At 40.4% G+C, this 27,795-nt stretch overlaps 1 protein-coding gene across 3 annotated transcripts in view; it reads left to right on the forward strand.

Annotated features, from left to right (window-relative positions):
* Positions 1-27,795, forward strand: part of LOC130904485 (coiled-coil domain-containing protein 134-like) — a 33,432-nt gene that overhangs the window by 2,665 nt on the left and 2,972 nt on the right. For all 3 annotated transcript variants that reach the window (XM_057817267.1, XM_057817268.1, XM_057817269.1), the window contains 5 exons: positions 8,940-9,077; positions 18,155-18,276; positions 24,251-24,335; positions 24,684-24,865; positions 26,219-26,290. In XM_057817267.1, the coding sequence (XP_057673250.1) occupies positions 8,972-9,077; positions 18,155-18,276; positions 24,251-24,335; positions 24,684-24,865; positions 26,219-26,290 (567 nt within the window). In that variant the 5' untranslated portion in view covers positions 8,940-8,971. The remainder of the gene's footprint in view (positions 1-8,939; positions 9,078-18,154; positions 18,277-24,250; positions 24,336-24,683; positions 24,866-26,218; positions 26,291-27,795) is intronic.

The following is a 27,795-nucleotide window of genomic DNA, read 5'->3' on the forward strand; positions in this document are numbered from 1 at the left end:
GTGTGTAAAATGTAAACATGATACGAGTCATACACACATGCTCTTTATGGAAAATAATTCAGCTATTTTTGTTCTGATGGTAATAATGTTGAGCTGTGGCTGTGGGTTTAGGCTCATCTAAAGGACTACATTTATTTTAATTTTATTTGGAATATTATTAGCTTTTTTTTATTTATTTTAACTTAACATTATACTTATGTTCCAATTTGCTAATGTTTTGAAAAATAAAATCCTGTTCATTTCCTGTTTTTAACCCAGATATCTCAAAGTAACACATTTTAGAGCTGTAATTGCAATACTGCGATACCGTGAAACTGTGATATTTTTGCTTAAGGTAATCATACCATCAAAATCTCATACCCGCACATGCCGAGTTTTATACATTTTGTTAATTGGTTTCCTGACCCTTGTCTCGATAATTCTCGTATTTCCATATCGTGAAATAATCGTGAGCCTTGTATCGCAAATCGTAGCATGATGTTGCCAAAGGTTTCCACTCCTAGTTGAAAATCTGAAATTTGTCGGTTTGCTTGTGAGGTCAACTTGGGCCGCCCCACAAATTGGCACTTGCGAATTGCAATTTGGTGTGCCTGTGCTGTGATTGGTCATTCCAAAAAAACAACAAAATTTTACAGCAGTCAGTTGCATAATGGATGACAAGATTTCCTCATGCTTTTGCATCTTTATGGACTAGCAAGAGAGAACCAGCACAAACACATGGAGAATATGGTAATCCCATACAGCAAGGCCCAAGATCTTACACATAATGTAGGTGGGTTGATGGCTTAAAATTTCATTAGTTCATAATTGGGGTGAAAAAAATACATCAATTTGGATCACTATATTGATTGGTTTAGCAGCAATCGAATCGAATCTAAACAGAGAATATCTGATTAACATCATCTTCTAGATATGACGTTTTATTTAAAAGAAGTTTTCTTCCAAATATCTGATATGTTTCAGCAACAAAATTGTAAAAAATGTCAAAACTGACTGGATTTTTTAATTCCATTAGGGGATATGTAACGTATTGCGATTAGTGCTGCAATGATTAATTGACTAAATCGAGTAATTCGATTAGAAAAAAGCTTTGAATCAAATTATGCTGCTTCGAGGATTCGTTTAGAGTGGCATTGTAATGGTTTGTTTTAAAAGTGTTTGCATTTAGTTTTATTGATTTGGATGGATACACTGCTCTCTCGTGGCAAGAGTGAATATGCTATAACTCTTCTAACTTGACTGAATCCAACTCCTCGCTGTTAAGGTCAACTTAAGGTTGTAGGTTTTTGTTTGAGCTGATATGTTTCTATATATATTTGTAATTTAGTTTAGAAGTATATTTACGATTTTATGTGGGAAAATGTGTTTGAACGATTTGTTACAAGCGTTAAGTGTTCTGGTCGCAGGTAACGAAGAAACTCATCCCTTTTGAACTGCAGGATTCCCTTATCTCCAAATCTTTGTCTGCTTGGCGATCTGAATACAGTGAACATCTCAGATAATCAAACCCGTCCACTACTGGCAAGTTTAACAATAGCCAAAAAAACAATATTTGAATTTATTGTCATTGTCATCATCATCATCATCATCAACATTAAAATCAATGTCACAAGAAAGGAGAGAGAAAAAAGAAAGAAGGAAATCATCGCGTATGTCTGTTTATCCAAAGAAGATGAGAATAGACATGACAAAGGAGACGGGGAAAAAAGCAGAAGCTTATCGGGACCCGTCCCCCAGCCACCAAGGTCGCACAATCAGCATGCTCTGGATCAGTCCAATGACAGTCTAACACATTTTGTTCAAAAGTCATTAATTGCCATGGAGATTTCACATACAGTAATTTAAGTATATAGGATCAGTTCATGTCCAAGTAGGTGAAGGGTGAAGGCCTGGGGTGCTTTGGAGGCTCTCATGTGTTGTATCCGCCGTAGAAGATTTCTAGTCAGCGTCCCTTGCCCGGTTTAGGAAATTAGTCATCATCATCTCTGGCCCGGTTTTCCCGAGCGAGTCTCTCATGATCACGCAGCTCAGCTTCAATTTTTGTGGCCAGTCGTGCAGCAGCGTCACTTAGCATTGCCTGCTCCTTGATTAACAGTGCCAACTCGTCGCCGTTGCGTCGAACAACCATCAGTGTGTCATGGAGTTGGTTCTTCATTCTGATCGAGAAGCGACGAACCCAGAGAGCAGCCAGTAGCATCAGGAAGGCTAGAGCCAGCAGCGTGCCGAAGATGTACAGATCCTCAGCGTCCTCTATCAGGAGGGACGTTAGGCATAGCGGCCTCCATTTACCCCAGGCGTCCTCCACATATCCAGACGTGAAAGTGGTCACTGGGCAAGGACGTTGACCAGAGTTAGGCCGCATCGTAGAGAATATTCCGTCCATCGAACTCAGAGCCCAGTTTACCAGTTCCATAATTGCTTCAGGAGGAAAATTCAACGTGTACGTGTCAATGGCAGAATCAGTAATGTGATTTCATTGAGGGCATGTCCCAGAAATGTTGTGTCTTATCCAATCAGCATATTGCTGAAGTGGAAAAACAAACAAAATATTAACATGAACCAGTGGCTAAATCTAATTATTGTCATTGTCATTCTGTCATTGTTTACATGCTATCCTCATTAAAATATGAAAATTTATACAGTGGGGAGAACAAGTATTTGATACACTGCCAATGGGAAAACCCATTGGCAGTGTATCAAATACTTGTTCTCCCCATTGTACATGTTTGGGTGGTTTTAGTTAAAGCAGACACTGTTTTTACATCTGTGTGATTTTAACAAAGATCAGATCACATTTGATGGTGATTTAATGCAGAAATGTGAGAAATTCCAAAAGGCTCAGATACTTTTCATACCACTGTACTTGCAGTGTGCAGCGCCTCACATATACACTACGTAGACTAAATACAGCTGACTTTCCAAGTGATACAATCTCAAATACTTGTTTCAGGTAATTGTTTCACTAAGCTTTATGAGCAAACCTATTTCACGGGTGTTTTGACTGCCTTAAATGTTGCCGTTAGCGATAACCATCTTGCCGATAACCATCTGTCGTACAGCGACATCGTCCTTCTGCCTGAGTCGCCCAGGAATCTCAAATAATGTAGCCAGCTGCTGTTCATCTAGAAAGAGGCAGGTCCCTTTCTTCTTGGCAATTATATGCTAATGTTGAAGCTCTAAAGCACCACTTTGGGATATTTAGTGCTCAGTCTCAGAAAGCTTTGGGCAAGAGCCAAGGCATGTACTCAAAATTGCATGCATCAGCTATTCCGAAAATACAAATACAGAAGCGTTATGACCTTCTGTTCAAAATCTTAAAACATTGACATTAATCAAAGGCACTGAAAGAGCTTGGATAGAAATTTATTCAGGGGAAAAAAAACATTTTAATGTTTAAGACGTTTTATTTATTTCAATTGATTGATGAAAACATTGTTACCATGTGCATTCCAGCAAAAAGAATCTTGTTTGATAAAGTTGAAACACAAAATGTCATTGTTATGATGTGTGATAATGGATAAATCCATAAATAAAATGCAGTGTGTCCAGGAAGTGGCCGTCTTTAGTGCGGACAGACAATCAATGCCGGTACTATATGAGCCGATGAATTGTGAGAATCCCAGATTGCCCGCCCTTCCCCGTGATGTCATTAATACTCATTATCACACGCACCTCTGCTTGAGTCTATGTACGTCATTGCATTGCTATTTAATGCTAATGTTATACAATTATAAAATCCTTATGTTTCATGATAAATATTTAATATCACCATTCTTATTCAAGTGCAGCCTTGTAGTGACCCTTTATTTAAGCAGAGACTTGCACTCCACACTTTTAACTTTTTCACTGCCATTGATGACGATAGACGACCAACAAGGGCAAAGGTTTGGTCTCAACATCGGTAGGGACGATATAACAGCATAGACGCGCATGTACAGTTTTTGCTGGGGACGGGACAATAATAAAACCAAACAGATTATTGAACGGGGTCGGGGCTACATTTCTCAAGAATATAAACGTAATTAACTGATAAGCTAAATGATCAATGCAAAATAAATCTGGATTGACTTATACTAACTTTCATGTGTATTGGTTCAGACAATACAAAGTTCGATTCAAAATTTTATTTTCAAAAACTACTAAAGAAACATTTTGAAGTGCAAGTGCCTTTATTAAAGAAACGGGGAGCTATCTAAGAATGGGTCCACTTCTGGGGGACCCTGGAGCACCCCTAGACTCAAACTAAGGTATTGTAATTAGGGCTGTCAAACGATTAAATTTTTTAATCGAGTTAGTCATAGCTTTAAAATTAAGTAATCGTAATTAATCGCCATTCAAACCATCTCTAAAATATGCCATATTTTTGTATAAATTATTGTTGGAATGGAATGATAAGACAAGACGGATGTATACATTCAACATACTTTACATAAATACTGTATTTGTTTATTATAACAATACATCCATAAGATGGCATTAACACAATAAACATTCTTTCTGTTAAAGGGATCCACGGATAGAAAGACTTGTAATTCTTAAAAGACAAATATGAGTACAAGTTATAGTAATTTTGATAGTTTGTATATTGTGACAAAATATTGCCATCTAGTGTATTTGTTGAGCTAAACGAAATGTTTGAATACAGTTTGACCAATGTCTTTTGAGTATTATTTTGCATAGCTATTTTGATTGGGAATGCCAGTTTTCTTTGCATTGAGCGCTTTTTTTTTTGTGAACATTATTATTATTATTATTATTTTTTTTTTTTTTTTGAGAGATAGGAATATTATTTTTGTTGTGCTTTCACTAAATGATACTGTAGCAATTTAACTGTTCTTAACTGCCCAAATGCATAATGGTAAGTTGGGCAACCATGACTGTCAGCGGTGACTGCAAATGGTATATCTTCTCTGCGTTGTGTTCAATACAGGGTGTTAAGAAAAAGATCATCTCCTATCATTCTTCCCCACATCGCTCGCCACAATAGTTAAAATTGTTGTGGAAGAGATGTCAAAGCTTATACCAATAAATAGCGCGGCTCCAATGAATGCCTGTATCCACTCCACTCACTTGTCTCTGCCCCTTAACTCTCAATCTAAATAAAACAGCGCCATTCTGCCCGTAGTTCGCTGGGATAGGCTCCAGTACCTCCGCGACCCTCGTGAGGAAAAAGCGGCATGGAAAATGAATGAATGAATGAATGTAGTCTGTTCACAGCAATGCGTGAATGGGTCGTTCTGCGCATGCGTTAAATGCATTAAATATTTTAACGTGATTGATAAAAAAAAATTAATTGCCGCCCATTAACGCGATAATTTTGACAGCCCTAATTGTAATATAAAAGTGATTTGGGGAAAAAAAATAATGAAAAAGAAATCTGAGATATCCAAGGACCAATCTACATCAGAGGCATACTAGACTACCCCGAGACTGAAACCAAAGTACTCTCATCAAATTCTGATGTGTGATTTCATTTCACAGATTTTTTTTTTATGTCAGTTCATGTTCATGATTTTTTTTTTTAAAGAGATAGACTTGCACTCTGAAGCCTCTGCGTTGCATTAGCCTAATGCAGATAATGCAAACAATGATCCAAATGAGGGACGGCTAGCTTGACTTCGTTGTTCCTTGTGGAGGCTGGCTTGAACGCAGGAGTTCTGCAGGTTAGCAAGTTCACACAGTTTAATGTTATGCTAACTCTGATCCAGGTCGGACTTTCAGTACCAAATTTAGTGGTGTTTCCCCAACCTCCAAAACACTGGCATCTCTTTACATTACTTACAGTGGCTGTTGCTGGCTGAAAAAAACTTCTAATATCCCTCCTCTTCGAAGGGTTGGCATGTTGTCGACATGAATTTCTCGGGGCTGTGTGAGTGTGCATGTGTGTCTGTGTGGGCGCCAAGTCGTCAGCCAATCAAATGTTAAATGTAAGTCTAATCATGATGAAAATAATTCACTTAATAATGGTAGGGTCTATTCGATCCTTACAACATACAGTGGGGCAAATAAGTATTGTGTCAATTGTGCAAGTTCTCCTACTTGAAAAGATTAGAGAGGCCTGTAATTGTCAACATGGGTAAACCTCAACCATGAGAGACAGAATGTGGAAAAAAAAGAAAATCATTGTTTGATTTTTAAGGAATTTATTTCCAAAGTAGAGTGGAAAATAAGTATTTGGTCACCTACAAACAAGCAAGATTTCTGGCTGTCAAAGAAGTCTAACTTCTTCTAACGAGGTCTAACGAGGCTCCACTCGTTACCTGTATTAATGGCACCTGTTTTAACTCATTATCGGTATAAAAGACACCTGTCCACAACTTCAGTCAGTCACACTACTAACTCCACTATGGCCAAGACCAAAGAGCTGTCGAAGAACACCAGAGACAAAATTGTAGACCTGCACCAGGCTGGGAAGACAGAATCTGCAAAAGGTAAAACACTTGGTGTAAAAAAATCAACTGTGGGAGCAATTATTAAAAAATGGAAGACATACAAGACCACTGATAATCTCCCTCGATCTGGGGCTCCATGCAAGGTCTCACCCCGTGGCGTCAAAATAATAACAAGAACGGTGAGCAAAAATCCCAGAACCACAGTAACAAAGGCTACTATCAGTAACACAATGCGCCGCCAGGGACTCAAATCCTGCACTGCTAGACGTGTCCCCCTGCTGAAGCCAGTACACGTCCAGTCCCGTCTGCGGTTCTCTAGGGAGCATTTGGATGATCCAGAAGAGGACTGGGAGAACGTAGTATGGTCAGATGAAACCAAAATCGAACTTTTTGGTAGAAACACAGGTTATCGTGTTTGGAGGAAAAAGAATACTGAATTGCATCTGAAGAACACCATACCCAATGTGAAGCATGGGGGTGGAAAGATCATGCTTTGGGGCTGTTTTTCTGCAAAGGGACCAAGACGACTGATCTGTGTAAAGGAAAGAATGAATGGGGCCATGTATCAAGAGATTTTGAGTGAAAATCTCCCTCCATCAGCAAAGGCATTGAAGATGAGACGTGGCTGGGTCTTTCAGCATGACAATGATCCCAAACACACAGTCAGGGCAACAAAGGAGTGGCTTCGTAAGAAGCATTTCAAGGTCCTGGAGTGGCTTAGCCAGTCTCCAGACCTCAACCCCATAGAAAATCTGTGGAGGGAGTTGAAAGTCCGTGTTGCCCAATGACAGCCCCAAAATATCACTGCTCTAGAGGAGATTTGCATGGAGGAATGGGCCAAAATACCAGCAACTGTGTGAAAAGCTTGTGAAGAGTTACAGAAAACGTTTGGCCTCCGTTATTGCCAACAAAGGGTACATAACAAAGTATTGAGATGAACTTTTGGTATTGACCAAATACTTATTTTCCACCATGATTTGCAAATAAATTCTTTAAAAATCAAACAGTGGGATTTTCAGGTTTTTTTTTTTCACATTCTGTCTCTCATGGTTGAGGTTTACCCATGTTGACAATTACAGACCTCTCTAATATTTTCGAGTGGGAGAACTTGCAAAATTAGTGGTTGACTAAATACTTATTTGTCCCACTGTATGGAAAGGCAATCTAAATTACCTATATTAATGAACTTATTATTAAATGCAAATAAGGTTGCTTAAAAGTTGGTGGGGACAATTTAAGCATCCTGAAAAGTTGGTAGTGTTATGTCCCTACGTTCCCTAAGCAAACCTACCCCCTTGACGTCCAATCATGTGACTCTTTTCTTCCTTCACCTGTGGATTTGAATGCGTTTATCACTGGTAGACATCTAATCCATTTGAACTGGGAGAGTAGTCAACCCTCCCACTAAAATGGATTAGACGCCTATCGCTGTCAATGGCAGTCAGTGAGTGAAGAGTCATCAAATGCTGCTCATATTCATTCAAATTTTTAAAAAAGTGATTTTAATGAACTGACTCCCATTTACAGTGGTGTTTTTCCATTCCACAAATGGTCGCAGTGGGCGCAAGGTTTTTGTTGCAACCGAGCCAGCACGGACACCCTAACCGCAATTAACTGATTACTCTTGTATGACACCTGATTGGTGAAAAGTGTCTTATTGATCAGTTGGAATGAAAACCTGCACCAACCGTGGCCCTTGAGGACCGGTTTGGACACCCTTGTCCTACAATACATCATCGTTACATCATCGCTATCTTGCACAAGTGACCATAGAATTTGTACTTCTTATTTTCCAATCGCTCTCTTGGCCAAGAAATATTACCTTAATCCACTTCTTAAAGTGCTACTCTCTACTCACCCTGGTCACCTCCAGCTAACCTTCTCATAGTGCACTGATTGTGCCCTTGCTAAATTATTCATGTGTAATGTGAATTATCGTCTGGCCTTCTCCTCTTTCTCCTCCATATTGTTCTCTTTTCTGCCCTTATTTTCTTCAGAATTTGGCCGTCATAAAATCTTGATTTGATGAAGCTCTATTTTTAGTTATTTATCTTCATTCCCTCCCTTCCAAAAAGCCTCGGAGGGAAAGTAGGAGGCAAACATAAAATCGGCTGCTGTGCATAGCGAGACAGTTGGATTGGAGCAGAGGAATGAAGCAAGGGCATTAGGAAGGAAAGGGGGTGGTACTGTACTTAAAAATCTTCTCTGGGGATTAGGCAAGTGCCAGACATCAGATGTTTCAATTAAGAGGGACATAAGGAGCCCACCTTGTAATGCTGACTGCCCTCTGGTGTTCCCTGACTGTTTTTACCCAGCATACCCATTTCTCATAACTACCACGGAATACAAATGGCTTTGATGTCTCATCACCTTGTTTTATTTCTGATCACACAGAATCTTTTAATTTCCATTGAAACATTTCAAATTGGAATTGTTTTCCTTTATTTTCTCCTGATATTTAGGAAAATTAAGGATTCTTCGGCCCTTACTTGAGTGGCATTCTAACAGAAACGATTTTCATCTTGATTTCAACAATTTTCTGCTCAGGTGACTGACTCGCCTGCTCGCTCCTACTGACCATGTGGAGTGTATGTGCGGCAGTCCTGGCACTGGCCTCCTTGACTGGCCTAACCTCGGGAGACACTGACTCACAGCGGCCCAGACGTGACTCAAACTTGGAAATCTGTATCCTTCTGCTGATGCGTGGATTTATGTATGCATTTGTACGCGTGTGAATGCTTTGTTTTTAACTAAAGTACCGTATTGGCCCGAATATAAGACTGTGTTTTTGCATTGAAATAACACTGAAAAAGAGGGGGTCGTCTTATGTTCGCGGTTTAGACGTTATACCCATTCACGACGCTTGATGGCGCCAGATATCATTGAAGCGATGTTCTGTCATGACAAATCTCAGCTACTCTCAAGTTTGACCAGTTTGCATTATTTTATTGCAATGTTTTTCCTTATTCAGATTTGTTTCACGACTACAGTTACAGTTAGACTTCCGTTTGATGGTTAATGCAGTTATTGCAATTTTGATGATTTATCACAATAGATTGGTTTATTTACATTTCAAAAACGTGAAGCCATTCATTTACGAATGTGATTGGACTTTAGTTTACATATTTAAATGTTCTGATATTAAGATTTGAACGAGGCAAAATAACATGCTTTTTCTCTCAAATATATTGTTATAATCATTTGTTCCGGATGTACTGTAATTATTTTCTGTATAAAAATTAATTTGGTGTTCAAAAAGTCTTTTTTCAAACTTGAGTCTTGAAAAAGAGGGAGTTGTCTTATAATCAGGGCCGTCTTATATTCGGGCCAATACGGTACTTACGCACTGTACTTAATGTTCTAAGCATTTTAACTCTGTCACTACCAGTGTTGTTGATAACGGCGTTAGACTGTAACAGCGTTTTTTTTTTTCCAGTACTATCTAATTAATTACTTTTCCCATTTTTGCAACGCCATGACCATTACTGAGGATGTGAAGGGGCGCGTTATTACAATTTGCCTGAATAAAGCGCAAGTTGTCTGATTTTGTCACTCATCAGCTTCCTTCTAGGCCTTTGCAAACGCGAGATGATTTTAGGTGGCCGGATCATGCCCTGCTCACGCTGTGACTCAGCCCTTGCTCACTGCACGCTCTGGCAAGCACAACAAGACAGAGATAATGGTGACGGGCCAGGGAATTTCAAAAGTAGCGTTTACAAACTGGTTTACACTGGTTTACAAATGTTCTAAAATACTGTATATAGTATTTTTATCCTTCAATCAGTTAATATTAACATATTTGATGTGAAACATGTTATAGAATGTTGAATGTAATATTGTGTAGAACATGAAAAGTAACGTCGGCTGCGTTTCAATTGCGATTTAAATGTGCCCTCGCTCACTTGCCCTAGACACCCCCCCCTTGGGGAAATCCCCGCCGCCATCTTAAGGGCTGTTCCATTTCCCTAAACAGCGAAGTGAACTTGGTGAGATCGACCCTGAGAGGGCTTAGTGATGGAGTCAACAATGATGGTCACCCCAGAGCTCCCTATATCCCACAATGCATTGCAGTGGTGCACGGAAAATATGTCCATGCGATGGTGATAATGAGGCTCAAACACCGTTGGCTGCTGTAAAAATACCACCAAAGAAGAATAAAATGAATTAAGCTGCCAGCACAGTGTTTGAATGTTATACCAACCTGCCTTTCGAAATGTAAAAATCATCGTTGTTGTTAAAAAATATAAATGACAAAATTAGACTGAATGTGGCAGTTATGACAGAACGTATGGAATCACAGGAGTGCCAAAATAAAAAAAAAACCACATGAATAAATATATAAAGAGAAATAAATGAATAAATAAAAAGTAACTCATTTTTTGACTTTCATTTTTGTCATTACAAAAAGGAAAAAACTGACGATTTTTGTCTTAGGTTTTTCTATTTCGCTTGCTTTTTCTATTTTGCTTTTCACAAAAGGAATGGTCTGTCAATCAAATGGCTTTGGGAGGGACTAAAACTAAACTTCAAATAGGTTAAAAGTGTTTAAACAACAAATCTGTCTACAAATTATAAGGTATAGACAAAAAAATAATGAATTGCCCAAATAAAATTTGATACAAAACTAATAATTCTGACAATTCCAAGGTACCGACGTAATGCCATGAAGCGTGGAATACTTCTCCGTCTTATTGACATGAGTCGCCGTATATTTTGTGTGATTTAGAACAATGGTGCCACCAGGGGGTGGCCAGGCTTGGACAAGGCTCCTCCCAATGAATTTGTTGGCCCACCCCACTCGCCAGTATAATGTCAGATTGTAGTAGCTGCGGAATTCAAAGTGTTGACTGGACTATTATGGACTATGAATATTAACAAAATATAATAGTAAACAATATACAACATAACACAATCAACAAAAGTATATCAGTAGGCGAGTCCTGAAGTCTTTCTGACAGTTTTCTACTGGCCTGTTTATCACTACAACATAGTTAAAACCTGAAATAATGGCTTTTATTTTTTGGTGTGCCACCCCAAGTTTTTAAGTGGCCCAATGTGGCTACCCCTATGAAGAATTTTTGGAGGCGCCACTGGTTCGGAATAGGCAGTATAGCGCTACTCCAACACCTTGTGGTTGTTCCATGATTTTCTTGCCTGTGAGTGAACGAAGGCAGGTGTGTTCCATTTACGTCTTTCGCTCCCCCTCCGCCCTCCAAGTGGCCTCCGTGTGATGTCATTGCAAGTGCTTAGGGCAGGTAAGCGAGGGCAACTCAAACCATGATTGAAACCCACCCGTCATTTACTTTGCTGAGTAACTAATTACTCTTACAACGAGGTAACTGACTTACTAACTCAATTACATTTGGGAGAAGTAATTTGTAACTGTAACTAATTACTTTTTTTGAGTAAGAATACCAACACTGATCACTACCATCTACGGCAATACTGTAGATATCAAGTTCATCAAAGGCTAGTATTGATCATTTATTGAAAGAAGAAACAGAACATTAACAGTTTTAGTTCGGAAAAGAAGAAAACACACACAATATTAAAAGTAGTTCTGCATCGATAATATTTTTTGACACCCAATACCGATTCCGACACTCGATACTGTACCAACACTACATTTTTTATTTCAATACTTTTTTAAAATTCCCCTCTTAAAGGGAACCACGGACAGAAAGACTTGTAGTTCCTAAAAGACAAATGTTAATATTAGTTATTATAATTTGATATTCAACCCTCTTAATTTTGTTTTTTATAAAATTTTTAAAAAATTAGTTTAACTAGTAGGTCGCCATTGTTGACGACGCAGTGCACTCTAGGTGGTGACGTCACTCGGCAACGCTGCCGTGCTTCCACAGTGTCACTTGTTAACTACATAAACATGTCATCGGTTCTGCCCTTCCAATTTGAATCCGAGCGACAGCACTGTCAATATTTCACAAAATGAGCAGGAAAGCAATTAAATGGAGGTGTCCAGCGGGATTCGAAACCGCGTTCCCCGTGCGACAGACGAGCGCGTAGACCACATGATTTTGCTTCCATGTGACGTTGGAGTCATGATTTATTCTTATAAAGCAATCGCAACCCACATGCGTTGTCTGTCTGTGCGGTAAAACCTGAAAGGGAAACGCAACTGAAAAATGCGGCTTGCTTGACCACGGGATTGGAAAACGCGCCTCACTTCAGAGAGCAAGCAGACAACAATAACTTAATAACTTAGGGATTGCGTAAAAGGGTTAATTGAACACATAAAAAAACACGTGATCATGAAAATGGAGACACAAAAAGAGGTCCGTTACAGTAAGTCGGGATGGATTTTTTTTTTTTTTTTTTTTAAATCTGAGGGACAACCGCATTGAGAGGCAGGCAAACGAAAAAAACAGGGCAATGATGCAACTAGCAAACTGTCAAATAGCAGCAAGTCAATATCTCGGCATGGTGCCTAGGATCGGTTTAAAGACACCGCTGATGACCTGGAATTGGATGCAGGTACGACACTGGGAACTCATCCCAGAGCTCTGTTACAAAACAATCTGACCAGCAGCAGAATGTGACAAAATCATGCCAATCGTCACACTATCTTTGCTTGCTAGCTAGCACAGCTATTCTTCCAGTCCAGCCCAACTGAGTCATCACCCCCAGCATGCACTGCGGGCATAAAACGTACTAAATATTATAGAATTTTAAATTATGGTGTGGTGACTCTTTGTTGGACATAATTCACCCACCGTAATTGTGTGCCTGATTGGCCGAGCGCGTTACCGGCTGCGTCAGTCACGTGACAGACCTTATAAAGAGCCGCGCGCGTTCCGGCTCATTAGAGAGAGAGCGCACGAGAGTTCACTAGTGACGAGATTTGTCGTTCACTTGAGCAAACGAATCCATTCCGGTTCGTTCAGTAAAAAGATTCGTTCAAACAAATCGTTCAACGAATCGTTCGCCCCCCTCATCTCCCTCCCCGCCCAAACGAATCGTTCGGTTACTGAACGGGAAGTGACGTTGCCGAACGAATCACCAAAGACCGCTTCGCAGTATAACTGAACGGGAAGTGACATTGCTTGGTCCCTCCCTCTCTTCCACATTGACCACTCGTCGTAGTTTCAGAAATGAGTGACAGGCGGTATCATTCTGCTTTCACAGACAGCCTCGTCTCCCTCCTGCTGCTGCAAAAGCGAGGGAGAACTTCCGCGTCGTCTGTCCTAGTTCTATGGGCTCAAAGTCATGGCTCGTGCTTGCATTTCGATTTAGGACACGGTTAAACATTTTCCTTTTGTGAGGGGAGTAGGGGGCGGGGGCGCACGGACTTTCTTTAGCAGGTTCTTGATCACACATACATATACAGCATGTTTGCTGTCACGAAAATAAAAATACATCGAAAGTTTAATTTCTGAATATGGAACGACCAACACATCATATTTACATCTCGCTCTGTTGTATTTTTGTTTTTTAGTATTAAGATGATCGTGTTGAATTTTTGCACTGGTATTAATAAATAAAATAATCCGGTCAGCTCCCCTGTCGTCCCCGCATCTCAGATCGTCAAATGCTGACGAGAAATAATTGTTTGCTCTTTACGATGTCGCCTTTCTACTCTCATTAGCCTGTTAAGAAAAATGTAGACATATTGCGACATCTCCCGTGTCCGCGTGCTTTGTTTTTGGGCGCTTGAGTAGCACATGATGGACGGATTGACATAATTTGTCAAACCAACCAACACCTGACACGAAGAAAAAAAAAAAAAAACACTCGGAAAAAAATTACATGTATATACAGTTTCATTGCAAATCAGTATTATGGTGATCATATTGTTTTTTTGCACTGGTATTAATAAATAAAATAATCCGGTCAGCTCCCCTGTCGTCCCCGCATCTCAGATTGTCAAATGCTGACGAGAAATAATTGTTAGCTCTTTACGATGTCGCCTTTCTACTCTCATTAGTCTGTTAAGAAAAATGTAGACATATTGCGACATCTCCCGTGTCTGCGTGCGTTGTTTTGGGCGCTTGAGTAGCACATGATGGACGGATTGACATAATTTGTCAAACCAACCAACACCCGACACGCTGACACGAAAAAAAAAAATAAAACACTCGGGGAAAAATTGACATGTATATACAGTTTCATTGCAAATCAGTATTATGGTGATCATACTAAATATTTTTTTCTGTGCACATATGAGGTAAATATCGCTGCCATGAAGCCTCCATATAGTGACAGTTCTCTGCCCGCTTCACTGCCGTCACGCGACCGCAGCTCAGCTTTTGCTTGCCTCGTAGCTACCCGTGTTTTAAATTACTGTAAATTTGATAGTATGTCGTCATAGGCAGTCACGAGTTTGTTGAGAAAAGTACTACTCTAAACAATGCTCGCTAGATTTGTGTGGTGTTTTTGTCTGTTTGAGCAGCATTTGATAGGCTCCACGTTAACAAATATGTGACAAAGTCATTTCCTTTCATTTTCTGATTCATTCACCGCATAGTCATTACTGGAAAATCAAGTTAGCAGCAAGCTAGGTCAGGAACCGGAGGACCGAGTCACTGAACGGGAAGTGACAAAACTCAGTCTTGCCCCCCTGCCTGCACGCTGGCTGCTTATTGGCCACACGTGGACGTGAGTGACAAACGCCCTGATTCTATTTCCGGTCCCTCCCCTGCCCGCGATGAGGCTGGCGTCTGATTGGTCGTGTGCGATGTCAGAAGACGCTGCCGCTTGCTCAACGCCCTCCCACGCAGCGAACAAGCACCACCTTCATAGAACGAATCAGTGCAGATGATGATTAGTTCGGTCTCGTTCACCAAAACAATTCGTTCAAAAAGAACGAATCGTTCGCGACCGATACAACACTAGAGTTTACAGAGCTGGACACAGCAATTCGAGCAATAAAGACTCTTAACAAGCAAACCGCTTCACTGGTGACCCCGACGAGCCTCGCTGAAGTCTCAGAGGCATTTTCGAACACTTTTGAGCAATGGCGGATTCTAGCTTTCTCGAGCTAGCAATGTTTACCGAGTCTTCCGCGGCCGCGTGGTTCGCTGACGCGGAGGAGCCGTTCGCCCTCCGTGGTGTTTTCGACGACACCATGCGCTTCTACCACGTGGTGGCCGCGCTCGGGTTCTCGACGGCGGTTAAAGCGCAGCGCTTCGTGGTTTATCCGCCGAAGGGGGACAAGTATACGGGGCTCAAGGCGCACCTCCTCAGGCTTTTTGACCCGTCGTCCAAATCGGCTTGAATGGCGCCCAGGGTGCCCGCCTCTAGAGCCCTGCTGCCCGAAGTACCCGCTGAAGATGGCGGCACTTCCGCCCCGGTTCCTCGCAGCTGTACTTCTGTCCCGGCACCCACGCCACCGCTGCGCGCTTCTGCTCTGGCACTTTACGACGCCGACGTTGCTGTCTCACCTCCGGCCCCGCTCGCGCTCGCCTCGGCTCCGTCGCCGCTCTCCGTCGACGCCGCTGCGCCCGTCCCTGGCTCTCCCGGCTGCGGCGCCATTGCGCCGGCCTGCGGCCTACTCGACGACGGTGCGCCCGCCTGCGGCCTACTCGACGACGGTGCGCCCGCCTGCGGCCTACTCGACGACGCCCCGTCCGCCTCGGGCCTACTCGACGACGCCCCGTCCGCCTCGGGCCTACTCGTCGACGCCCCGTCCGCCTCGGGCCTACTCGACGACGCCCCGTCCGCCTCGGGCCTACTCGACGGCGTCCCGTCCGGCCCTGGTCTTCTCGTCGACACTGCGCCTGCTCTTCCTCACGTCATTCCTGTGCCTGCGTCTCTGGCCGCTGCTGACGTCGCTCCAGCACCTGCGCCTTTGGAAGTCTCAGAGGTCGCCCCTCTACCGGCGCCGCTGGACGCCGCCGCCGCTGACCTCACTCCAGCACCTCCGGGAGTCTCCGATGTCAGTCCTCAGCCTACGCCGCTGGCCATCGCCGCTAGCCTTGCTGCTGTGCCGGCGCCTCCGGAAGTCTCTGAGGTTGCACATCGGCCAGCGCCTGCGAATGCCGCCCCCGACGTCTCTCCTCGTCCACCGCCTTTGGACAACGATCGCGTCGCTCCGGTTTCAGCGTTTCCTCCGCACCTGCTACTACCGGTCGACTTGGTTCGTCTCGCCAGTCGCCCTTATCTACGGCTGGGCAACTCCGACCGCCACGCTGAGTGCCCTCGTCTCCGGCCTCGACCGGTCGATTCCGACCGCCGCGCCCGTCGCCCTCGTCTGCAGCCTCGACCGGGTGGTGCTGCTCATCGCACGTCTCGACCTCTTCCTCGTCCGCTGCTGAGCAACGCGTGCCGCCTCTCTCGGCGTCCGCTTCTCCGGCCTTGCCTGGGCGGTGCTGCATGGCGCGCTCCTCGTCCTGGGCGTCCTCCGGACCGTTCTGCTCGGACGTCCCGCGTCTGGCGTCCTGGACGGCCGCCTGATCGTCGCGTTCCGTCGTCCACCGCCTGGCATCCTGGGCGTCCTCCAGACTGTTCTGCTTGGGTGTCCCGCATCTGGCATCCTGGTCGGCCGCCTGACTGTCCGATCTGTCGTCTTCCACAGACGCCCTGGCCGCACAACCCTTCCGTTCCGTACTGTTGATTCGGGTTGCGCCTGGCGTCCTGTGTGGGTGAATTCTGGGGGGACCTGTGTGGTGACTCTTTGTTGGACATAATTCACCCACCGTAATTGTGTGCCTGATTGGCCGAGCGCGTTACCGGCTGCGTCAGTCACGTGACAGACCTTATAAAGAGCCGCGCGCGTTCCGGCTCATTAGAGAGAGCGCGCACGAGAGTTCACAGAGCTGGACACAGCAATTCGAGCAATAAAGACTCTTAACAAGCAAACCGCTTCAATGGCAATATTCTATGTGTTTCTAGTAACATATTTTAGTAAAAGAGAACAATTGTGGCTTATTAGAGCCTACAATTCTTTAAGTCCCAGGTTCCCTTTAACCCTCGTATTATTTTTAGGCCAAAATTGCCCGTTTTCAGGTCTGAGCCCGCAAAAATCACTGGTACTTTTTACATACTCAAACTTGAAAATGGGTCGGTTTTGACCCGAAAACAACTACTGCAAAGGTTTAGGGAGGGTTGGCAGCGGATGAACCATTCGCTGCTAACCCTCCCTCTTCAAATGGATTGGATGTCTACTAGTGATAAACTTACATTTTGTATCGCTGCAACTCAAAACCACATGTTCACTTGGTGCTGTTAATTTTATGAACTGAATAATAAAATATACCAAATTAGTCATTGATAGAAATGGAAAAATATTTTTTTATATATTTAATTTTTTTTTTTTTTTTTTTTTTTTTTTTTTTTTTTTTTTACATTACCACAAGACATATTGTACAGTATCTGGCACAAATCATTGTTGCAGTGGCACTGAGAAAACAAAGCCTGGATGAGTAATAGCTTGCCCCTGTGAGTATGTTGTATCATATCCGTTAATGCGCCCTGCTTCACGTTCCTCCGGGTAACTGCCATAGTTTTTTCACTGCCTTATAGGTCAAAGAGAGCTCAATCTGTCATTCAATCGATACCTAAACCTGCAGTTGGCTCTTTGTCTTTTTTATGCCGTCATCAGAAGAGGTCAAAGTGACAAGCCCGTTTTGACAAAATGGGTAGAAAGTACACATCTATTTTAAAATATACTGGTTTAAAAGTTAGATGTCATTAGAAAAATATAATACGTCAAGTAGAATACCTGAACAATCCACTTGAGTAACCATGTATTTGACTGTTACTTTTGACCACTAGTGTTTTCTCTCCTAACCACCTCTTGCCAGATAAGCGTATGTTTGAAACCAAGAGGAAAGATCAGCTCAACGCGCTTAAGAATCTAGTTGAACTGAATGATATTAACCAGCAATATAAGATCATCGACATCATGCTCAAAGGCCTCTTCAAGGTAATGTGTGACTGCTACATACTATTGCATTCATCATTGATCTGTTATCTTTACGGATAAACCAAACTATCATCCTATATGCACAGTATATTTTCTAGAGTTGTCCGATAGATAATGACTTTTATAGCCGATATCCTGATTTTTTCCAACTCAAAAAAAATAAATCCAAATGTGATATCAAACTGATTCCGTTATATGTGGTCATGCACTTAACGTGTAATTGCTAATTTTATTGTGATGCCCCACTGGATGCTTTAATAATGAGAAATGTAACAACTTCAAGGTTTTCCAAATAAAATAACTATTCTGTGAAAAATAAGAGAACAATGGAAGTTATAGAAAATGAATGTCCCATATAAGTATTATAAATAGAAATAAGCCAAAATGTCCATACTTAAAAGGAATCATTCACAATGAAATCATATTTACAGTAGTTACCCCAAAGAGCCACTAGGGGGCGACCAAAGCATTACACATACAGACAGGCAATCGTAGCACACGCATATGCAATGACAATTCTCAAGATGCATTTTGACGGGCTTCTGATTCTTGTATATTTTTACTTCTTTTTTTATTCTATTTCTTTCTGGTAACACAGTAGTTATATGTAATGAGTATATAATTCATTCGTTTTCATTAATTTATTTATTTATTTTTTGCACGCTGACTGGAAAATGGTCTGCGCACATAACAAATCCCAAGGATCTAAGATAAAAGACATCTATTTTGTACCACATGTAACAAGTCAACATTGCTCATTAATATTCACGATGTTAGCAACTTTCAAACTTCTGTTTGTTCCGCATGCTAGTAATGTACGAGCAAGATCTTTATTGAGCTAAACCTTCCAATTCTGTCTGAAAATGATGTCCCTGGTGCCATATTCTCTGGTAAAGATGTGGAAGAACATACAAATGTTCAGTTAAAGAGATGGCTTGAGTGTTGAGGGCTGAAGAAGACTGGAAAAAGAGCCGACCTGATCCACCTTGACACCTTTTCCTTGTGTGTATCGCCTTACGCCACTGACAATGACATTCTCCTGTTTAAACAAGCTATCCTTTACTACCATATGCCCTGTCTTTCTTATATATTACATCTTCTGGTTGTCTCTGACTGTTCTTGGGGATAATTTATATTGCTATTTTTGTGTAGCGATCGCAAATGCTACTCAGTGAGAGCCAACGAACGCTTTTAATTTTTTCATTAATAACAAATCCTAATTCTATTAATTTATTTACAATTCCCCCTTACTAAAGTTGTTTCTATACAACAGAACAGGTAACAACAGTGGCAGTCAGATACCTTTTTAATTTTTATCAGGTCACTCATTGTCAGACAGAAGTAGTACGGCAAAACATCATGCTAAAAATAAGTACAAATATCAAAATGGCTTAAATCTTCAGGGCAGGCTGTGGCAGGCAATGGATCTGCATTGTGATCTGTAGGACCATGGCTCCCGACAAAATGTTTACTGCATATGAAGGTGAATGGCTTCACCTTGCTGGCATTAAACTGGTCATTTGGATGTTCGCACAAGGTGATCCATTGTTCACATTTTTTCCTCTGAGCTTTTGGCTTTGGGAAACATATGAATAAAACATATGTGGACAGTCGTAAAGTCTAGAGTCGTTTCTACAAGTTCCATAGCAGCAGTGTTTACTCGGCATGTTCTTTTTTTAAAATATTACCGACAGAAACCAAGCAGTACTAACATGGGTTGTATGAGAGGGGGCTTCTATGTTGACCCCCTTCCGGTTTATGATGGTGACGTCATGCAGCCTTGCGGTCTAAAAATAGCATTTGTGCGGTATGCTATTGAGTATTAGACATACGTGATGGGCTAAACTGTTATCAATTCTAGTACAGAAGGCGACTGTTGCTTTGAAAGTAACATGCAATTTGACCAAAAAAATCAGTAAAGAAGAACTAATGTCAATTTATTTGGTTTAAAAGCATATATTGGAAACTAGTGTCAGCTATGCTGAAATACTGGAGAACTCTAATACTATATAGTTACATTAGGATCCTACTTCCTGCCTCGAGCTTCTTACTCAGTGGCGACAGACACCAGAGTTGCTATTAAAAAAAGAGCTTTTTTTACTCTGACCACACAGTAATTTAGTCAAATTACCAGAAATTGCACTGAAAGTAAGAAAACAGCCAAAATGGCTTAAATTAAATTTCATAGATTAACATTGGTTGCCTTTGACATCTATCGCCATCAATGGCACCAAAACATGATCATTCAAAGTTAATCATCCCCATTGAAATGGATTTTATGTCTGTCGCTCTCAATGGCAGTTTTGGGTAATTGTTTTTTGAGAACTGTTGTGCATCACCACAGTATTTTCCTTGTGCTTCCTTTTTCTACATCAAGAACATTTTAGTTTTTCTCTCCATCCATTACATTACATGACATGGCAGCAGCCACATAAAACACAGCGTCAACCATTTGGACACGTGCTATCATCTGCTTTAAAAAGTAATATCAGCTGCTGTCTTAGTGCTAACCTCCTTGCAGAGACTGAGGACAGAAGAGAATCAAATGCTCCTAATCCAATAATTGTATTCATCAGCAGGGTTTCAAGCTTTTGTTAGAATATTAATTCATCTGCTTGTGAGCTGCATCTAGCTGTACTATGGCTTAGAGTTTTGCTGTGTTGTCAGCCACCGTTTCCCATGAGAACAGATATCCTGGCATCTTTGTGTCTCCCAAGGACTAGTCAACGTCCAGCTAAAATGCATTGTCAGCTGTTCTTTACTACTTTGTACATCCACTTACCACAGACACTTGCACAATCTGATGAGATTCACTGTTAATGGTGTATCAAAAAATTGCTTAGTTAGGAGGGAGGAGACAGCAAATGTGTAGTTAGTAGGGAGGGGGGGGGGGGGGGGTGGACGGGTAAGCTGCGTTATCTAGCCAGTTCACTCACTCGCACACCACTCTCATATATTTCCACCATTTCCTTTTTAATTTCAACGGTAAGTGTCACCTTTTTTCACCCCTTCTTGGGTCCCATGTTGTTTTCTCTTAAAAGAAAATTCACCGGGCGTCCATCTTGCAGGAAAACAATGACCTTGCAACGCTGTCATAAATCGTCACATATTGAGCATGTCGTTATATGTCAAGACAAATGATGAGTCAAATTTTATGTCAGATGTCGAAAGGCTCATATGTCGATGCGACTGTATGTCAAGTTACCACTGTATAGTATAAATTAAAAACCCAACCTTTCACCTGGTTCCGATCCTCTGAAAAATGACCTGATCAGCTCAATTTCCGATCATGTGATCGGATCGGGATATCCAAACTTTAGAGTAGGGCTGCAGCCATCGATTATTTTAGTAGTCGATTAATCGATGAAATAGTTAGTTCAAATAATTGAGTAATCGGATAAGTAAAATAAAAAATTAAAATACCTTGGCTCAGCCTCAAATGGTATAAAAAATAATGAATGAGGATTTAAGTACAACGAAAGAACAATTGGCCAACTTACATAGCAAAAGTCTGCTAGCTTAAATGCTTGAAAATGCAAAGGTTTTAAAAAAATTTTTTTTTTTAATATACATTGCTCTTAACAAATAGTTCACACCAGGGCCGGAGTGGAACTCATTTTCGGCCCTGGAATTTCATGCCTCAGACCGGCCCACTCATTTAAAATTATGTCATTATGCATAGACGTGTTAAGTTCAGTGTTCTCTAAAGCCGTGTACTGTAATTCTGTGTATTCCAATTCAGTGCAGGTAATGGTTGTTTAACGAGGTGGCTTTATTTTAATAAGTGCAACACAACATATTTTGAACAAATTTAAAAATGGATTTAAAAAAAAAACTATATTAAATGATACATTTGGAAAATAAATTAGGCCTGTCAAACGATTAAAATTTTTGATCGAGTTAATTACAGCTTGAAAATTAATCGTAATTAATCGCAATTCAAACCATCTATAAAATATGCCATAGTTTTCTGTAAATTATTGTTGGTATGGAAAGATAAGACACAAGATGGATATATACATTCAACATAAGGTACATAAGGACTGTATTTGTTTATTATAACAATAAATCAACAAGATGGCATTAACATTATTAACATTCTGTTAAAGCGATCCATGGATAGAAAGACTTGTAGTTCTTAAAAGATAAATGTTAGTACAAGTTATAGAAATTTTATATTAAAACCCCTCTTAATGTTTTCGTTTTATTAAAATTTGTAAAATTTTCAATCAAAAAATAAACTAGTAGCCCGCCATTGTTGATGTCAATAATTACTTACACAATGCTCATGGGTGCTGAAGCCTATAAAATCAGTCGCACCCAAGCGCCAGCGGAGGGCGGCAAAACTCCATAAAACACAATTAACAAGTGGGCATGTCATTGTACTGTCATTTAAATCTGTCTGAGCAGGGCATGTGCGTTAATTGCGTCAAATATTTTAACGTGATTCATTAAAAAAATTAATTACCGCCCGTTAACGCATTAATTTTGACAGCCCTAAAATAAATGAATAAATAAGACCTTTTCTGCAACATCAAATATTAAGAAAATGAGTGTTTACAGATAAAACAAACATAGCAACATAACAATATGAAAAATAAAGAATACGTATTGCACATTGTAACAACTTCTAATGATACTATTATCCATTTTCCATTTCCACTTTAAAAACGCCACGTAATTGAATATATTCATTCTAATGTTCACTCGCTGAACGACATGGCAATCCTACCTTCCAGCTCTGCACCTGTGGTGTGTTCATTATGGCTAATGCTTGCTGCTACATATCCCTTGTGAGGTGCTACAAGAAGCCAAAGTTTCCACAATTACATATTGTCGTATCACACGGTGCAAGTTGCATTTTATTCGCCATCCGGCCTTACCACTTTCGTTGTAATCCTCTGTAGTTTGAGGCCGCAAGGTCGTTGCATGAAAAAAATTAGCTATTTTCGCGCATTTTGCCGATTCTTTCACGAGTGCTTTTCTCTTTTTAATTCTTAATTTTCAGCGCCACCCTTGCTCTTTTTATCCATCCGAGCACCGAGATAGCAGCTAATTTGGCTCAATACAGACTACAATTAGGGGGCGGAGCTGCATGCTGTATTTTTCGTCTGCACACGTGAGGATGAGTCTGGGAAAAAAAATAATAGTTTTTTTTTTTTTTTTTTTAAGACTGCCCACAGGGACAGCGGTAACAGAATGTAAGTTATACTCAGTGACACTGTCATAAATAAATACCAAACAAAAAATGATAACAGTGTAATTTTTTTTTTTTTTTTTTTAATAAAACCCGGACCGGCCCATCTGGCCAGCCGGCCCTTCTGGAATCGTCCAGAAGCTCCCGATTAGTCACTCCGGGCCTGGTTCACACGCATATTCCCACAAAAACAACAGCTAAATGCGTAATGCATTTAAAAAAACATTAGCTCAAACAAAAACTTAGCTTATGTTGGTCTTAACTGGGAGCAGCTGGATTCAGCCATGTGAAATGAGTTATGTCTTATTCACTGTTGCTGGTAGAGGGCAGTGTATCCACCCAAATCAGTAAAACTAAATACAAACACTTTCAAACAAACCATTACAACACCACTTTAATAAAACGAGTACTCAAAGCAGCAAAATTTAATTTGAATCTTCTTTCTAATCGAAGTTAGTCGATTAATCGTTGCAGCACTAAATTAAATGTTTCTCGGGGCCGTTACCTGAGTGCATTTCTGTTTTTATTCATTTTAATGTAATTTTAGCTATTATTGATATTGTATTTATTTAAAAATGTATTATTAGATAAAAGGTTAAAGCTCGTGTAAAAAATATGAACTAAAATAGTCACTCCTAAGTGTCAACTTTTAAATTGCTGTCCACTTTGCCTGAAGAGCTTAAATACTATGAGCAATAGACTTTCAGGAAGGCCATTTATGTAATTCAAAGTAAATCGTTAAAAAATAAGTAAACGTCATGTGATGTTCTTCTTCAGGTCTTGGAGGACTCCAGACAAATCCTTGTCACAGCCAACATGCAGCCTGACGACCCATTCCCTCTGGATGATAAAGTCAAAGAAGGTCTGATTCCTGTTTTATTTTTACCTTATAACTTTAAAGCAGCAGCTCCGCAGTCTCTTTCAAACAGTCCCTTCAGTCTTTACCAACTCTGACATGTTTGATTCAAACAACAAAGCATTGCTCTTAAAGCATTGCCTGTGTCAGTCTTGCCTTTTTTTCTTCTCCATCAGAGTGAGCGGCTGCCATCGGCCCAAATATCACCATCCTGGTTGATTTATGCAAGCTGTCGCTGTGTTTTCCCTTTACTGCGCAAAGATTGGATTCACATCCTTTCATTTATCACTTTACTCTGAGCATTTTTGCAGTGCCCCGGCTATTTCTCCTGATTAACCCCTTTGTAATCCACAGCTTATTCCCACGTAGTGGAAAATACAGCATTTTTCGGCGATGTGGCATTGCGCTTTCCACGGATTGTCCACCACTACTTTGACCGGAACACTGATTGGGGAGGTCTGCTGCGCTGGGGACTGAATTTTTGTAATCAGACTGGAGTTTTCACTGGTGGAGCCCACCAACATGTCCTCACGCTGGTAAGGTCAGCAATAGTAGCTTTTGCAATAAGTACTAGAATATTGAGAAGTTTGCGCTCAGAAAATTTCAGGTCATATTAAATTTCTAAAGGTCGTTTTTAGTGCATTTTAGGGTCATTTCACCCAACTGACAAATTTTCGGAGTATTTTATATTACCCTGGGTAGGGCTGTCAAACGATTAAAATTTTTAATCGAGTTAATCACAGCTTAAAAATTAATTAATCGTAATTGATCGCAATTCAAACCATCTATAAAATATGCCATATTTTTCTGTAAATTGTTGTTGGAATGAAAAGACAGATATATTAATTCAACATACTGTACATAAGTACTATATTTGTTTATTATAACAATAAATCAACAAGATGGCATTAACCTTATTAAACATTCTGTTAAAGCGATCCATGGATAGAAAGACTTGTAGTTCTTAAAAGATAAATATTAGTTCAAGTTATAGAAATTTTATTTTAAAACCCCTCTTAATGTTTTCGTTTTAATAAAATTTGTAAAATTTTCAGTCAAAAAATAAACTAGTAGCTCGCCACTGTTGATGTCAATAAGTACACAATGCTCATGGTGCTGAAACCCATAAAATCAGTCGCACCCAAGCGCCAGCAGAGGGCGAAAAAACACCAATAAACACAAGTAACAAGTGAACATGACACTGTGCTGTCATTTTAATCTGTTTGAGCAGGGCATGTGCGTTAAATGCGTCAAATATTTTAACGTGATTAATTTAGAAAATTAATTACCGCCTGTTAACGTGATAATTTTGACAGCCCGAATACTGGGGCATTATACAAATACAGTATATAGAATACAAATAAACACTAACAAACAAAATTGTCAAGCGTTTTGCCAAAAAACAGTTTGCCTCATTGATGATAAGCGAAGTCGCTTCGATTGCTGTTCATAAAAGGTGGCTCCAGATTTGTAATTTGACTTTAGCAGAAGTTCCTCCTTGGAGTGCTAGTCTTATTCTCTAAGAAAGAATGGAATAAGAGTCAAGGAAGTGTCTTTCCATGCTAAAATTATCTGAAATAAGCCAAGTTTAAGAAGACACCATGGAAAAAAAAAAACAGACTACTGTATTAATACACTTTTTAATTTCCCGTCTTCAACACATTGCGAAATTAAATCATTCACTGCCCATGATGGCGATAGACGTTCAATCCAACTTGAGTGTCAATGGCATTAAATGATGAGCAATTAGCTTTTCCGCCCAGTTTAAATGACAGGATGGCTATTGTTGCCAATGGCGTCCAAAAAGTTAAATAACATTAGCGTATCGTTTTCTGATTATTTCTTCTATTTTATTAATACTTTCTTCTCTACATCTTCTGATTGTGAAGATGTCGCAGGAACTGGGAATAACAGAGAAATCTCCAGATTTCATCAACCCTTATCGGACAGAAAGAGACGATGTAAGTAAAATGTCAATGCACCCCCTCCCCAGCACACTCCCATTTTGTGTATTAAGGCTGACTTTTCAGAACACTGTTACATTAATTAAATGAAGAGAGAGCGGAGATAAAGGTTAATGGTTGAAAATCACACTTGTCTGGACAACGTTCACTTTTTTCCGCACAATTTTTATTTATTAATGCATTTTTTGATGGAAAGGCAATTACTAGGCTTCAATCTGAGTACCTTTCTGTTCAGTGCAAGTTACCCAACTTTGGTAATCACACAAAAATGTTTTCAATTGTTCTGTGCTATCAGGGTTCAGTGTCTCAAACTTATATGTGCATAATAATATCAGTTATCGATAATTATCGGCCGATAATGGCAATTATGACATCACACAAATAATCCAGATAAAAAATTTAAAAAATTCAACCGATAATGCAATCCGATAATTATATACTTGATTTAGTCTCCAAATGTGCGCAGTCAACGCAGTTTTGTCCAATTCTGCACCGCTACCTCAACCCCTCCTTTCTCTGAAGCCTCTGTCCCATGAGTGACACGTCACACGACAGGCCTGAAGCAGTTGATATCATGGCGGCCCCCGTCACCAGTGTGAGTTTACCTTTCCATGTGTGAAACAAATAACACTTTCGCCATATGCAAATCAAGTCCTGCAGAAGTTCCACGAGGCGGAAAGAAAGCGTCCTCATTCAACACCACTAACCTGATCAGCCATTTAAAGCTGCATCACAAAGATTTGTGGAACAAATACTAGGTTGCCGCTAGCGTGAAGGCTAAAGCTAATAATGGGAAGGCAGTGTTGTTAATAACTGCGTTAGAGTATAACAGAATTATTTTTTTCTGTAGTGAGTAATCTAATTAATTACTTTTCTCATCTTTGCAAAGCAATTACCATTACTGAGGGGTGCGTTAGTGCGTTACTCATCACGTTAGTTTCACCAAGGACATTTGGACAAGTGATGCCAGTCAAGTAAGCATGCCTAACATGACGGCACAGTGGTTAGATGATAATGTCAATACATGCACCAAACCACACTCCACTCACAAAACTACCTGACTACCACAGCAGAGGCAAGTAATGCATTCAGTACACTGCAAATTTATACCGTCTTAATTAGATTATTTTTCTTAAATCTAGTCAAATAATTTTATCTTGTTTTGAGTCTTAAAGACTAGTTAACAGATGAATGTGTCACTTTATTCCACTCACTTAAAGTAAATATTATTCTTTGTTCTTATAAAGCGTTTTGAACTGTATCTATTCTTGAACAAAGAACATTTCTGACAAACAAGCTGGTTTTTTTTAAGATACAATAATTTATTGCTTAAAATAAGGCTGTTAATCTTATTTTCAGCTAGCTATTTTTCTTATTTCAAAAAAATCTGAGTGAAATGTACTTGAAGCACTGGCAGATAATTTCACCCATTTCCAATAGATTTACAATGAAAAGAAGGGAATTTAACTCATTTTAAGGAAGAGTGTTTTTGGAGTGTAGTA

Source organism: Corythoichthys intestinalis, chromosome 16, assembly GCF_030265065.1.
Source record: "Corythoichthys intestinalis isolate RoL2023-P3 chromosome 16, ASM3026506v1, whole genome shotgun sequence".
NCBI lineage: Eukaryota > Metazoa > Chordata > Actinopteri > Syngnathiformes > Syngnathidae > Corythoichthys > Corythoichthys intestinalis.